At 35.5% G+C, this 15542-nt stretch overlaps 1 protein-coding gene across 1 annotated transcript; it reads left to right on the top strand.

The window, feature by feature from the left end:
• The first annotated feature begins 3910 nt into the window (after positions 1 to 3910).
• On the top strand, positions 3911 to 10158 carry LOC142554850 (protein LIFEGUARD 2-like). Its single transcript, XM_075665514.1, has 4 exons — positions 3911 to 4246; positions 9199 to 9312; positions 9522 to 9679; positions 9789 to 10158. Exons 1-4 carry the CDS (start codon positions 3997 to 3999, stop codon positions 9993 to 9995), a joined length of 729 nt encoding a protein of 242 aa, XP_075521629.1. The 5' UTR covers positions 3911 to 3996; the 3' UTR covers positions 9996 to 10158.
• The last annotated feature ends 5384 nt before the right edge of the window (positions 10159 to 15542 follow it).

Below are 15542 nucleotides of genomic sequence, written 5' to 3'. Positions count from 1 at the left end.
TGCATAATTTATGAAAATGCATTATTTTAAATTATTCATGTTTATGTGATGCACGTTAAAATGTTTTACGAGTTTCATGTTTCATGCGATTATCCGAGGCAGGATTGAGGAAAAGACCCGGTGACGATTTTTGGCAATTTCAAAAGATGGTATTTTATTTTAAGTCAAGGATGAGGCGTTTTAAATAATTTATTTAGTTTTAGCAATTTAAAGCCTTATTTATGTATTTAGTAATTTAAGAGTTTGAAACTTTTAAAATTAGTGTGTAAGCATTTTAAATGGGGAGTTTGATTAAATTAGTGTGTGTTAGCTTTTCATTAGTATTTAATTTAGTTAATTTAGCACTAATTCCTCCAAATTAAAAACACACACACGTTACACACACTCACACACACTTACACGTTTTTACACACACTAAAACACACAACACATTCATGTTTTCAGATTTTTAAACATAGGAAACCTAGGGTTCTCCATCTAAGAAGCAGCCGTCCCCTTCCCCTTTATTTTCCAGTAAGTTTTCGGAAATTTTATTTCAAGATAATCGAGCCACCATCGTTCCGGATCAACCTCGCTTCTTTCTCCGCTTCGGTATCGCCATTTCGGTAAAGTTTATCATCAAAAGGCACGTATAATTTCTCTTTTGCTGCGTCGATCATGTCATATTATGTGTTGCATTGTTTTACGCGTGAAAATTCATGTATGTTGTTCATAGTTTGAGCGGTTATTTGTTTGGATCGATTTTGAAGGAAATGTTTTAGATCTAAATCACGTTTTATTGTTCTTATTAAAACTGCGAATTTTCGGTCAAGATTTTGGGAAAACTTTCAACGTGAAAAACGTAGAACTTTTTGATACCTTCGATTTGATATAAAATTCGAAATTTTTGGACGAAAATTGAGTGAGTTATGGTGTTTTTCAGTGGGACTGCTCAAACTGCAAATTTTAAGTAAATAGTGTTCTTGAAGTTATTTGTTGCAGGCTTCGTTGGGGATCGACGGGTGATCATTGCTGCGTATAGGTAACTCTGGTAATGATGTTTGGAGTATTTAAGAGGTTTCGTTTCATGTCTTTAGGCTCTTCAATTCATTAGGATTCGTAAGAAAAGATTTTGTGTCAATTGCCGTGTTTTCGGGTTGTATGCGTCGTAGGGTGGGCGTCGTCATTTTTGGGGCGTTCGTACGAGTTTAGTTCAATGCTATGGTGTCTTAGGATGGTCTCTAGGTGTTTAATTTTGTTCCATTAGTTGTTCGTTTGGGAAAATAGACATTTCGTAAGCTTTCCTCGCAGGTTCAGAAAAGTCGAGGCCACACGGATCCATACACGGACCCTGACACGGGGTCCGTGCCTTTGTCTTCCTTTGAAGTGTCAACCAACCGAGTCTACACGGACCCTCTAACGGACCCAGACACGGGGTCCGTGTCCTCACTTCTTCCCAATTTTCACTTTTGCGCACCTACACGGACCCTCACCCGGACCTCAGCACGGGGTCCGTGCCTTACCTTTTCTTCACGAGTCATTCCACCGCACCTACACGGACCCGGAGCCGGACCTGGGCACGGGGTCCGTGTACTTGAGTTTTTGGGAAATATTATGGTATGCTTTGAGGTTGATGTCTTGGTTTAGTGTAATGTTTAATAGTGTCGAGTCACGGGAATTTTAGAACGCCCTAGGGAAATGTATGAACTAGTGAGTAAGCTTGTTTGTTACGTCTAAGTTACACCCGTTAAGTTTATGAATTCACGTTAGTATGTTGCAGCAACGACCCCGGTCGAAGTCCAACGAATCCCTCAACGCCAAGTAAGTATGTTGACGTAAAAGAAAATATTTTAAGTTTTTGAGGTATGCTAAATGTCTTGTGACCAAATTGAATGGGTTTGGAAGTCGGTAAACGTGGCCGAGGACCTCTCCACCACGTTAAATTATGAACGGGTTAGATCGTGGTTGGAAAGCGTTAAATTATGAACGGGGACCAACCAGCCCGTTAAATTATGAACGGGGATCTCATGTATGTGGCAGTGGATACGTCCCTGTCAGCCCAGTACTGTGGTTTGTCTGATCAGGCGTTTATTATGTATGGGTCACTTGCTTTGAAACATCCTCTACGCAAAATGAAGTCATGTATGTTTAAGTATTAACAAGTACGCAAGCATGTTTATGTAAGCTTTTAAGTTATGGCACGTCTATGTATGTGTGCAAGTTCAAGCTCATTTCAAATCCAAACTTCAAGTATGTATGTTCTATTTTAAAGTTGCATGCAATTTTATTATGTATTACTTGCTATTCTCAGTTTATACGTGTTGAGTCTTTAGACTCACTAGACTTGATCGATGCAGGTGAGGATGTCTATGAGAAGACAGGAGGTGGAGACCAAGGAGCAGGCTTGGACTGAGCGGGAGGCTAGACCCGAGGACCGCCCACGTTATTTTAAGATTTTAAGCATGAAAATATTAATACTCTGATTTTACGTTTTGATACGAGATGTTTTGAGCAAGATTTTCTTTTAGCAAAATTTTTATTGGTAAATGGATGATGTAGTGACGACCGTATTGATTTTATTTTCGTATTCAAGAAAATTTTTAATTTTTCCGCAAATTTTAAGTAGTAAAAAGTACGGTATGTTACAGTTGTCGTGTTTGTATGTGTGCATGGTAACAGGTGGGACATGATCAGGGTCGAGGAGATGATGAGTGATCGTGATTAGAGTGGAGACTACGGACTTTGACGTTGCTGTAGATAGGATTCAACACTTGACATTTAATTGTTGAACCTTAGTTTGAGTTTGATGCTTGTTGTACAAGACTTGCATCTTTATACTGATATGTATATTAGATTGAATTCCATTACATTCCACATTTTAAAAAAAAAAATTTAGACCCTGTTTATTATAATGAATTGAATTGTCCCAATGATGATTAAGAATATGATTAGCGTCCGGGTTCCCACACGTTGGGACTCAGGAGGAGGTCGGGAAGCTTTTAAGAAATACAAGAGGGTGTCTAAGAGTTTTGGAAAAATAACAAGGGCAACAACGTAACTTCATGCGAATTAGGTATCTTAAACATATATTAAAATGGGTCAGGGAGTTAAAACCAATTTATTCTGACATGGGACTGGAAAAACATTTTAGTTTAATTTTAGGGATTTTTTAAAAGTTTACCCTTAATTTAATTTAATTTATATTCAATTAAAAATAATATCATAATTATAAAACAAGTGTCACAATTATTTTATATTAATATTTAATTTGAATATATTTATATAAAGAATATAATTATATAAAAAACATATTATAATTTTCAAATTTTCGAAAAAAAAATCAATAAAATATGATAGGCGGCGTGATGTTTGAACTAGCGGTGTAAACGAACCGAACACGTTCACGAACTTTTCGAGCCAGTTCGAATTCGAAATTATCGAATTTGAGCCGAACTCGAACATGTTCGAATATTTTTCGAATCGAATTCGAGCTAAAATTATATTGTTCGATTGTTCGCGAACTGTTCGCGAACTTCAGCATTATATTTAAAAAATAAATAAAATATTATTAAGTATATAATATATATATATATATATATAATATTATAATATATAATATATATAATAATATTCGAATTCGAACTCGAGCCTCAGTTCGAATCGAGTTCGAATCGAAAATAATAAAAGTTCGAGTTTCGAATCGAGCTTCAAATATGTTTTTTCGAATACGAGCTCGAGCTCGAATACTGAAAATTTCATAAAATTCGATTCGATTCGTTTATGGCCCTAGTTTGAACCTACATCTTTGATCAAAGAGATTTCCTAAGCTGGAGAAATTTTGCACTAAAAATTTGACCGCCACACATCGAGAAGTTTCCATCATTCTCTAGGAATCCATCCAACCCCTTTAACTTTCTTCATTGCCGAGCGATCAAGTGATACAAAACCCACAAACTCAGCATCCTCCCTCGGCGAAAAAGGCCACAACTCTTGGAACGTCAAGCAATTTTGTTGAAGATGTGGGGTCAGCCCTACCGGAAGGATGACGAGGAAATGGGCCAGCAGCCGTTATACCCGATGATGCTGGAAAGCCCGGAACTCTGTTGGTCGTTTATTAGGAAGATATACACAATAGTCAGTATCCAGTTGCTTCTCACGATAGGTGTTGCTGCTGTAGTGGTTACTGTTCATCCCATTTCACGTTTCTTTGCCACAACTGGGGCTGGTTTAGCGCTTTACATAGTTCTAATCATCACGCCCTTTATAGGTATGCAGTTTTCTTTGATTGTTTCTTGTCAAGAACTGAAGAACATGAGCTGATGCTCAGTGAATTGAAGAAGAATTGCATTTCATTAACCCAAAAATAACCGCTGTACACATCTTTATATACACTACAAGAGATGAGCTAAGAAACGTGTTTCTAAAAAATGCTACACAACACAAACGTGTTTTAGTATTTAGTACAACTAACACTCCCCCTTCAATCTTGGTGTGGATGTGAATACAAAGCTTGAACCAAAAAAATGAAAAAACATTGAGACTATGCAATGCAACAAGCTTGGATTGTGGTATGACTCCCCCTTCAAGGTTGATGCAGGTCATACACGCCTAGAAGCCCGAGTAAGTAAGCATGTGAAGTCTTCCCTAAGCTTTTAGTAAAAATGTCCCCGAGTTGCTGGTGTGTAGGGATGTATTGGGTGCGTATGAGGCCTTCTTTGATTTTCTCACGGACCAAATGGCAATCAATTTCGATGTGTTTGGTCCGTTCATGATAGACTGGATTGGCACCAATGTGGATAGCAGCCATATTATCACAAAACAATGTTTTAGGGCCACGAATATGAAGTCCCATGTCACACAAAAGACCAACAATCCAGATGATTTCACAAGTAGTGTTTGCCATGGCACGGTATTAGGCTTCGGCAGATGATCGAGAAACAATGTTTTGTTTCTTGGATTTCCAAGAGATGAGGGAGCCCCCTAGCTTAACACAATATCCCGTAACAGAGCGGCGGGTCATGGGGCAAGCAGCCCAATGGGAATCACAATATGCAGTAAGAGAGAAAGAGGTAGAGGGCCGTAACAAGATACCTTGACCTGGACTTTTCTTTAGGTACCTAACCACTCGAATGGCAGCATCCATATGTGATTTCTTGGGAGCATGCATGAATTGGCTTAGAGATTGGGCAGCATAGAAAATGTCAGGTCGAGTTATGGTCAGGTAGATCAGCCTGCCAACCAAGCGCTGATATTCATGTGCATCCACCATTAAAACATCATCAGGGGTACTTGTGTGATCATGTTGCAGACTGGAATCTAGCTCGTGGCTGGTGAACTTTCGGTTTTGCTCCATAGGTGTATCAAATGGTTTGGCCCCTGCCATGCCCGTGTCAGCAATGAGTTCCAAAGCATACTTCCGTTGATTAAGGTAAATACCGGCTTTGGAACGAGCAACTTCAATGCCCAAGAAATATTTAAGAATCCCAATGTCCTTGAGTTGCAATTTGGAGTGAAGAAATGCTTTGAGTTCATTGATTGCAGTCAAACTACTCCCTGTGATGACAATGTCATCAACATATACGACGAGCAAAGTAATTGATGCAGCAGCATGTTTAAAGAACAATGAATTATCATGCTGAGATTGACAATAACCAAACTCAATCATTATAGTTGAGAACTTCAGATTCCACTGCCGAGAGGCTTGCTTTAAACCATATAAGGATTTTTGTAATTTGCAGACCTTGTTCCCTCCTTGTACATTGTATCCCTGCGGTAGGTTCATGTAAATGTCCTCATCTAAACTCCCTTGGAGAAAAGCGTTGGTCACATCCATTTGGAAAAGAGGCCAATTGTAATGCACTGCCACATGCAGAAGACAACGAATGGTCACAATCTTTGCAGTGGGAGAAAAAGTGTCATGAAAATCTATACCCGGCTGTTGTGTATAGCCCTTCGCCACCAACCGTGCCTTAAACCTCTCCACACTTCCATCGGACTTGAATTTGATTTTGTATACCCATCGGCACCCAATGGGCTTCACTTGTGGTGGTAAATCAACCACTTTCCATGTGTGATTTTTCTCTAGAGCAGCAAGTTCTTCGTCCATAGCGGCACACCATCTAGGATCAGTGATTGCCTCATGGTAGAATTGGGGTTCTTTAACTGAAGACAAAGCTGCTAAAAAGGATTGATGTGGCTTGGAGAAATGATTATATGCAAGGTGGTTAGCCATGGGATACAAACAGGCATTAGGATTGTGGTTACGAATGAATGAACAAGAGTAATCATGTGTCCAAATAGAAGGAACTATAGTTCTAGTGGACCGGCGCAATGGAACAGTTGCAGGTGTAGGACCAGGAGGAGATGGTTCAGGCGAAGGGATAATCATAGGTGGTTCGTCAGGGACAAGTAAGGGATCCCCTGCAGCAGAGGATGGAATAAAAATGGGAGTAGATTGGTTAGGGACAGCAAATGGAAAGATGTGTTCATGAAAAATCACATCTCTAGAGACCAGTATCTTGTTTGATTGAAGCTTAAGGAGTTTATACCCTTTCTGGACAGTAGAATAGCCAATAAAGACACAAGGTACAGCTCGAGGTGAGAATTTGTGTCCGAGTGGTAGGATAGATGCATAGCATAAGCACCCAAAAACTCTTAGGGCAGTGAAGGAAGGAGTTTTGTGAAATAACAGTTCAAAAGGAGATTTATTTTTCAATAATGGTGTGGGTGCTCGATTGATTAAGTGCACAGCCGTTAACACACAATCTTCCCAATATTTGAGTGGTATAGATGATTGAAATCTTAGTGCTCGAGCAACATCAATGATGTGTCTGTGTTTTCGCTCAATTATCCCATTTTGTTGTGGAGTATATGGACAAGAACTATGGTGAATCACCCCAAATGAGGAAAAGAAATTGGTACACTCAGTTTTAAAGAAATCATTGGCATTATCTGTCCTTACAGCAAGAATATTTTTAGAGAATTGTTTGTCTACTAAACCAAAGAACAATCTAATGAGCCTAAGCACATCCATCTTAGATTGCATGAGATATACCCAAGTTCTCCTTGTAAAGTCATCAACAATGGTGAGAAAATACCTTTCACCATTGTGGGTGGGAGTATGAAATGGACCCCAAATGTCCATATGAATCAACTGGAAGGCAGAAGAAGACCTGGACACACTAGCTTGTGGAAAAGCTAAACGACATTGCTTGGAAACAGGACATATAGAACAATGCGACAATGAATCATTTCTTTGTATAAAGGGTAACAAATGCATTCTAGATATTGACATATGTCCTAACCTTTTGTGCCAAGTATCAATACTAACATCCTTACAAGAATCAGCAGCAGAACAAGAATATAGGCTATCCATTCTAGGTATAAAAGAATGAAGATTGAAACTATCCATGAGAGATGATTTGGAAACTGTCTTTGAGATGAAATGATATAGTCCATGCCTTTCCTTACCAATCCCCATTACTCTCCCAGTCCTGAGGTCCTGAAACACACAAAAAGGTGGATAAAAGGTGATAAAACGGCCATGGTCTTTGGTAAATTTGGACACGGACAGGAGGTTGAATTTAAAGTGAGGAATATATAAGACATGTTCGAGTTTAATGGAATTTGTTAATTGAACTGAGCCAGTCTTATGAACAGGTGCTTGACTACCATTTGGCAATCTCACTGCACTAGTGGAATCTACCATGGATGTAGAGGCTTGCAATAAAGATACATCACCAACCATATGCTCATTAGCTCCTGTATCGATAATCCATGCCGAACTGAAAGCGTGTGAAGTATTACCTGCCATATTCACTACTGGTGCACATTCATTTTGTATGTTATGATTTCCCAGAAGCTTTAGAATTTCAGCATACTGATCAGGAGTGAAGATAGGTGGAGTTCCAACTGCTATTTTTGACTGAGCAACAATGTTTTCTTCTACAAAGTGAGCATCTCCTGACATTCTTCCTTGCTTCCCGTTGTCTCTGTACACCTTCTTGGTTAGTCCCTTATTCGGAGTTTTGTACAACTTATGCCATGGAGGGTAACCAACAAGCTTATTGCAATGTTCCTTGGTATGTCCACTGCAACTACAATGATCACAGAATAAATTCACGCGATCCTTCGCTGAACTTCCTGCCTTAGTCTGATTAGTGTAGAAGGCTGCTATGGGAGCCTCAACTGATGATAAAGCCCTATGAGATTCTTCCTGAGGCAATAGGGAAAAAGCTTGCCCCACCGTAGGCAATGGAGTCATCAGTAAAATCTGGCTCCTTACATTCATGTAACTATCATTAAGCCCCATTAAGAACTGAAGAAGCCGCTGCTGCTGTTCATGCTCTAAATATCTTCTAGCAGCATCACATTCACACGAAGGTAATATCACAAGAACAGAGTATTCATCCCAAAGTTGTTTTAGCTTGCAGAAATATGTTGAGATAGTAGTAGTACCTTGGGTTAGACGGTCAATTTCTCTATGTAGTGAGAAGATTCGCGATCCATTGATCTTGTCAAACTGCTCCTTCAGATCAGTCCACACTTTAGATGATTCCACCGAAAATCTCCTTTGAGACTGTATTCATTATCCATGACAATACAAGAGCATTGCACCGTTCCCATTGAAGAAGATTTTGGCTACCTACTGGGGGTCTTTGACAACTGCCATCAATCAACGGAATTTTGTTCTTCGCCCGTAGCGCGATCAGCATGGCTCTGCTCCAAATGCCATAGTTTTCCACACCAATCAGCGGATCACTAACCAAATTCAGTCCCGGAGTATCCGATGGATGAATATACAACGGATCATTGAAGTTGCAATTGTTAGCCATCAGCTTTCTGGAAGAAAATGGGAGGAAAGAAAAAAAATGAAGTTGCTTGAAAAAATACGCAACTGCACAGCAGATCTAAAAAAGCCGTAGAATGATTTTTATGGCTCTGATACCATGTCAAAAACTGAAGAACATGAGCTGATGCTCAGTGAATTGAAGAAGAATTGCATTTCAGTTAACCCAAAAATAACCGCTGTACAGGTCTTTATATACACTACAAGAGATGAGCTAAGAAACGTGTTTCTAAAAAATGCTACACAACACAAACGTGTTTTAGTATTTAGTACAACTAACATTTCTATGTTTCTGGTGTTTGAGTCGTTATTTTTTTGTGGTTTGTGTTAAAGTTTTGATTTTTTTGGTGGTCTGTGTCCTGGTTTTGCAGTTTTGTGCCCGTTGTATTACTATTATCAGAGGCATCCTTTGAACTATTTCTTGCTCGGGGTCTTTACAGTGGCGCTTGCTTTTGCTGTGGGGTTAACTTGTGCATATACTAGTGGTAAGTATTTTTTTTATTTCAAGTTTTTATTGGAAAGATTTGTATTTTTCACTAAAAATTCACACTTCCGATTGAGTTTTTGGTCCTGATGATACTTGGTAGAGGATAGAATAGCTTATCACAATAACTGTATATTGTGGTTTTAGTATTCTTGGTTGTGAATTATGTGAATTTCTTTCATCATTTGGATGATTTGAACTGGGTAACAGGGAAAGTTATTATGGAGTCTGTTATCTTGACCGCCGTTGTGGTCATTAGCCTGACGCTGTATACATTCTGGGCCGCAAAAAGAGGACAAGATTTCAATTTCCTAGGACCTTTCTTGTTCGGAGCTGTTGTGGTGCTTATGCTGTTTGCATTGATTCAGGTATGTTGATTTCCCACCTGTTTAGATGGCCCCTGATTTTGTTCCATTAGAATTGAGAGATAATGATTAGTAATTGAACGCTGATGGATGGATCCGGCTTAACTTGCAGATCCTTTTTCCTCTGGGTAGGGTGAGTGTCATGATCTACGGCTGTTTGGCCTCAATCATCTTCTGTGGATACATCATTTACGACACAGACAATCTGATCAAACGCTACACGTACGATGAATACATCTGGGCTGCCGTCGCTTTGTATTTAGATGTCATCAACCTGTTTCTATCTTTGTTGAGCCTTTTCAGAGCAGCAGAAAGCTAGTTTTTTGATAACGCGTGGAAGGGTTCTGTCCCATTTTACTAAGATTATCAGTAGCTTAGCTTATTTCTTTCGCGGTTCGTCGGGGGCCTTCTGTACATTATGCGTCCCATAAACGTGCACTTGATGTGATCGATATTCAGTCTTGTTGAAAAGCATTAGAAGATCTGTTCATGTTCATTTGCATTTCGTAGATTTGTAAATATTTCAATTTGATTCGAGAAAACGAAGCAAACTCTGACCCCGGGAGGATGCAAATCATCACTATTAGAAAGTGTTTTGTTTTTGCCTCATAACTCAAGAACACAAATTAACACGCGTTACACACACAGAAAGGGCCTGGAACCCAAACAGCCTCAATACATTGTACAGTGGTCGAAAATCCAAATTTGCTCCTACAGAATGCCAGACATTTATCCGTGTTCATATCTGGGCACAGGATCTCGTGATGTATCTCGTAGCATTCTGCATCAGCCATCCGAGCCTTCATTCCCACTGCATACAATAACAAATGCGATATAGTATCAGAACCTTAACCTCAAATTGTCAAATATCGGCCAAGTTTACAGGTCTGCTTCAGCAGAATCCAAGATCGGATTGAGTGAGTTGTTTAGTTAGTTTAGCCTCATTGTATAAAAAGAAAAAAAAAATTGCAAATACCTGATACAAGGGCAACGAGCAAGAATATGCAACAGATTTGAAATTTCGCCATTTTTCGAGCAAAAAGTTATTTAAAAAGGTGATTATCTACGTAGTAGAACTCGCAAATGATGATTTTTTTTAACAATTAGTTGCAGTTATTTATAGTGGTGGTTGATGCAAAATATTTCAGAAATATTATCAAATGTTAGCAATACGATAATTGGCTTACACTAATGAATTTGCAATTTTATTTATTTATGTTTTTGAATGTGAATTTTTTTAATCTCGGTTAAATTAAAAAAAATGTATATTACGTTGTCCTAACTGTAATCTCTGCAGTAAATCAATATTTATATTACACTTTCCCTAAAAAAATATATTTATATTACAGTTGTCGTAGTCCTGTGCCGGTGAAGTAATTTAATAATATTATAATTGTAATAAATCAGTAACATAATATTTATTATCGTGTGATATGATAGGGATGTTAGAGTAGATGTTTAGAGAGCCAATTTGTAGTTTGAGTTTTATTGATTCTAATGTAAAAACAATATTTTTTAACAATATTTTACGGTTTTATCCATTTATTACATTTACTTTTATTTGTATATATATGCAAGCAACATAGATAAAGTTTTTGAATATAAAATAGGTATCATGATGTCTGCCTCTTAACATAAGATCATGAAACTCATTAGAGAGTGTACCATATATTTTAAAAAGGTTTCTAATCGAATCAGCCGCCTAAAATTAGGATAAAGGCCGCTTGAGCTTGACACTAGCATCAGTGATGTAAAAATCATGTTTTATTGGTAAGAAGGCATTGAGATGTCCATTCACACAGATAGGTAATCATTTGATGATTCACCAAACAACCTTATCTCGAACTGTCTAAGTGGTTATCATTTATCGAATGTAATAGTTCGTGGTTATGGTTTTACATCATTATTCATTTGATTCGAGACGTGCTAGTATACACTTTGATCAGTTTATTAACTCCATTGAGGGTCATCAGATGACAAAGTTGGTGTAGTTTCGAAATGTATTATGCTACTACTTAAATAATAATTCACCCAAGTGTAGGTTGTCTGCAAGTAATATATTTCGTAAGTACGAGATCGATCCTCAGAGAGGTTATTTTGAGTTTAAATTTATTAATTTATAGATTACCAAATGCAAGAATGAAGTTTACAAATTATAAATTTTGTCAAGGCTTGAGGATTTATTCTTGGTTTATTTAATATTGTTTAACTAAAAGTAAAACAAAAGAAACCACCATAAATAATGGTTCCAAGAAAATTAAACACACACATAATATAATATAGTTCCCACTATAGAAAATAACGAATTAACCGATATTTTATATATGGTACCTATGATTATAATTATAACTATATAAATAAATAATTCCATAAATAAATGTAAAATTAAATCATTATATTTCATTTAGAACAACCGGCAGAGCCACGCTATTGACTAAATGAAATATATTGATTTAATAAGTTAGTTGCGGTAAAGTAAAAGATAATTGCATAAAGTAAACGTAAGTTGCGGAAAAGTAAAAGTTAGTTGCGAGAAAGTAAAAGTAAGATGCGAAAAATAAAAGTTAGTTGCGATAAAGTAAATGTTAGATTGTTAGATGTTAGTATTAAATCATAATATTTCATTTAGAACAACCGGCAGAGCCACGCTATCGTCTAAATGAAATATTATGATATTATTATATAAATATATATATATATCTATATATCTATATATATATATAATAATAAGTGATGAAATATTTATTGTATCAAAATTAAACAACAAATCAAGATAACCACTTTAATGGTATCAAGCATTTGATGTAAATTGATAACAACAAATAATTCATTTTTATACCTACAATAAAAATAAGTTAGCTAAATGAAAAGAAATAAAGAAAGAATATACAAAATATAAACAATCTTACTTCACCAAGAATGCATCCTTTTCACCTTGACATAATAGATTTAGCTTGCCATAAGCTTACTTTTGATCAACACTAAAATATCACTCATAGTTGAGAACATGAAAGAAAATATATTGGAACTTAGAACTTTGATACACACTCACACTATATTTTACAATGAGATAGAATGATTCTCAAGCTAGCACAAGGCCTCTATTTATAGGCCAAATGAGAGAAAGGGTCAAAATTTTTATTAATGCCATGTAGTTGCAATAGTATTATTTGTCTCTTCCAAGTTCAATTCCATGTCCCTTTTTTCAATGCTTTGTTCCACGACTTTAGTCACCGAATTTGACTCTGCTCAAAACGGCAAACATGTGGGGAATTGTCTGTAGATGAATTTGGCCACTTGGTTCACCTCATTTGGTTAAATATTGAAATAGTTATGATTTTTTTACTATATGCTGGTCATAGTAAAAGTAAATTTGTCCTCTTTTAGATATTTGCACAATTTGATCATCTTAATGAACTTTTTAGGCAATCATGTCTTCTGCAAAGTTGTAGATAATTTCTCAAGGATTCCAAACATGTTTGAGTCACCTCCATTTGAATTTTTTAGCTTGAGTTATCATTATTTTACCAACAAGTAGAAAACCTGAAAATAAAACATATTTAGTAAGACAATTAAATATAAACAAACAATACTAAAATAACATAATTTTATAGTTTTAATGAAACTTAAATTTTAAAATACAGGTTTTAACATATAATAAATTATTAATTTTAAGTTTCATCACACCCCCATATTATCTTATTACTAGTCCCTTAATAATAAAATTTATCGGAAAATCACAACTTATATTCTTTATTCCTTTTATATATTCAAATACAAACATATTTATTAAAAACAAAATCATATACCGATTTATATATATATATATATATTTGTTTAATATAATAATATATAATTAGATGTGTTTTTATTATTATTCTTATTTTCACATAATATATAAAGTAACAATATATATATAATTGTTTTTAAAATTTCTAAATTTTTTATAATAGTCAAAAAGATAATTCTCACCACCCACCATAACATGTATAATATCAAGAATATTATTGTAAAGCCTCAACTCCATATATTCTTTCAGGTCAAAATGTTTAAGGAATAACTAGTTTTCACTCATGGAGTTGGAATGAATATTAACTCTCATTGAAAAAGACTAAGTGTTAAATCAGACAATTAATTAAACTAATATTGAAAACAAAATAGGAAAATTTACAAAGAATAAAATCCCTCTTTTTTATTTTTTTTATTGTTTTTTTTTAAATAACGTGGCTGCAAAATTTTACAATAACATAAAATTTTTTATCCAAACATTCTACCATAAATATATAAATATATGTATATGTATATATATAAACATTTATATAACGGATACATCCGACTACCTTTGAAATTTATCTAGCACAAACAAATCTTTTTGTTTGTTTGTTTGTTTGTTTTTTGTTTTTTGTTTTTGTTTTTTTTTTTAACACAATATTGATATTTTTAGAACACATTGATAGTACATCAATCAAATCTAAAAAAAAATTACAATGAATAAAGTATTTTGCAGTCCGTTATATATTTACTTTTTTTTTCTTTTAATAAATATTTTTTTTTAGTGGAGTTATATTCTTGTAATTAACCATTTTTTAATAATCAATAAAAGTTTATTAATTGTTTTCTCATTTCTCACCACTCACTCACAAAAGATGTGTGAGTATATATTATACTTTTACAAAAGAATTCTTTCAATTATACATGTTAACAACCATACAAACCATATCTTTTAACTATATTCTCATAAAAATTTTAGAAATTATTTTATTTGAAAACATATACAATTATATATATATATATATGAACACATCTATTATATATTTTATATTAATTGATCAAAAAATATATATAAATTGGTACATATGAAAAACTAATTTTTCTTTTAGTCTGTATTTTGAATATACTGAATATTAAAATCTAGTGTATTGTGATTTTTCAATAATTATTAACTAATGCGTCTCAGGTGCATTTTACTGACACCTTACTCGACATTGAACTAAAAATTATTATTATTATTACTATATATAAGTATATATTTTAATTTTTATATAAAAAAATTTAAGATGAAAAGAAGAAGAAATTATTCATACCTTAAAGAAAAACATTAAAACATACCGTTGAATCACAAGTTTAGCATCACATGAATTTTCTTTTCTTACTTTTGGATGTTGGCCAATTAAGTTGAGATAAGGATGGATCTGGTTCATGACTAAATCCTTGCAGTAAATCAATAAGTTCAACTTCACTTGTAGCAGAAACTAACATCCTTCGCGAAGCTAATGAAATAAATCCATGTTCCACAACATCATCAAGAAACGATAACAGTTTATCATAATAATTGTTAACATTTAACAAACCAATTGGCTTATTGTGGATATTTAATTGTGCCCAACAAACAGTATGAAATATTTCTTCCAAAGTACCGAAACCTCCTGGCAAAGCAATGAAAGCATCTGAATGTTCAATCATTTGAGTAATTCGTTCATACATGTTGTCCACTTTCATTTCTGTAAGGCCCGAGATTTTATTACTGTAATCTGAGATTAATCTGAAATGATTTATTTATTAATTGAGATGATTATAGATGAAACGGATCAGACCGGGAGAGCCGAAAGAAGATTTGACATTTTGTGCAAGAAAAGTCCCCGCGCACATGCGCGACATGTATGGGCGCACATGCGCGAGGAAGACAGAACCATGCGCGCACATGCGCGGCTTGAATGCGCGCATATGCGCGGAACGTCCAGAGAGTTCGGCGCACATGCGCGCATATGCGCGGAACGTCCAGAGGGTTCGGCGCACATGCGCGGCGGAAGGCGCGCATATGCGCGAGTAAGTGGATGCACGAGACAGTAGGTCTCGCGCATATGCG

Source organism: Primulina tabacum, chromosome 8 (genome assembly GCF_025594145.1).
Source record: "Primulina tabacum isolate GXHZ01 chromosome 8, ASM2559414v2, whole genome shotgun sequence".
Classification (NCBI taxonomy): Eukaryota; Viridiplantae; Streptophyta; class Magnoliopsida; order Lamiales; family Gesneriaceae; genus Primulina; species Primulina tabacum.
Note: the sequence above shows the minus strand (reverse complement) of the source record. Positions and strands in the feature narration are given on the sequence as shown.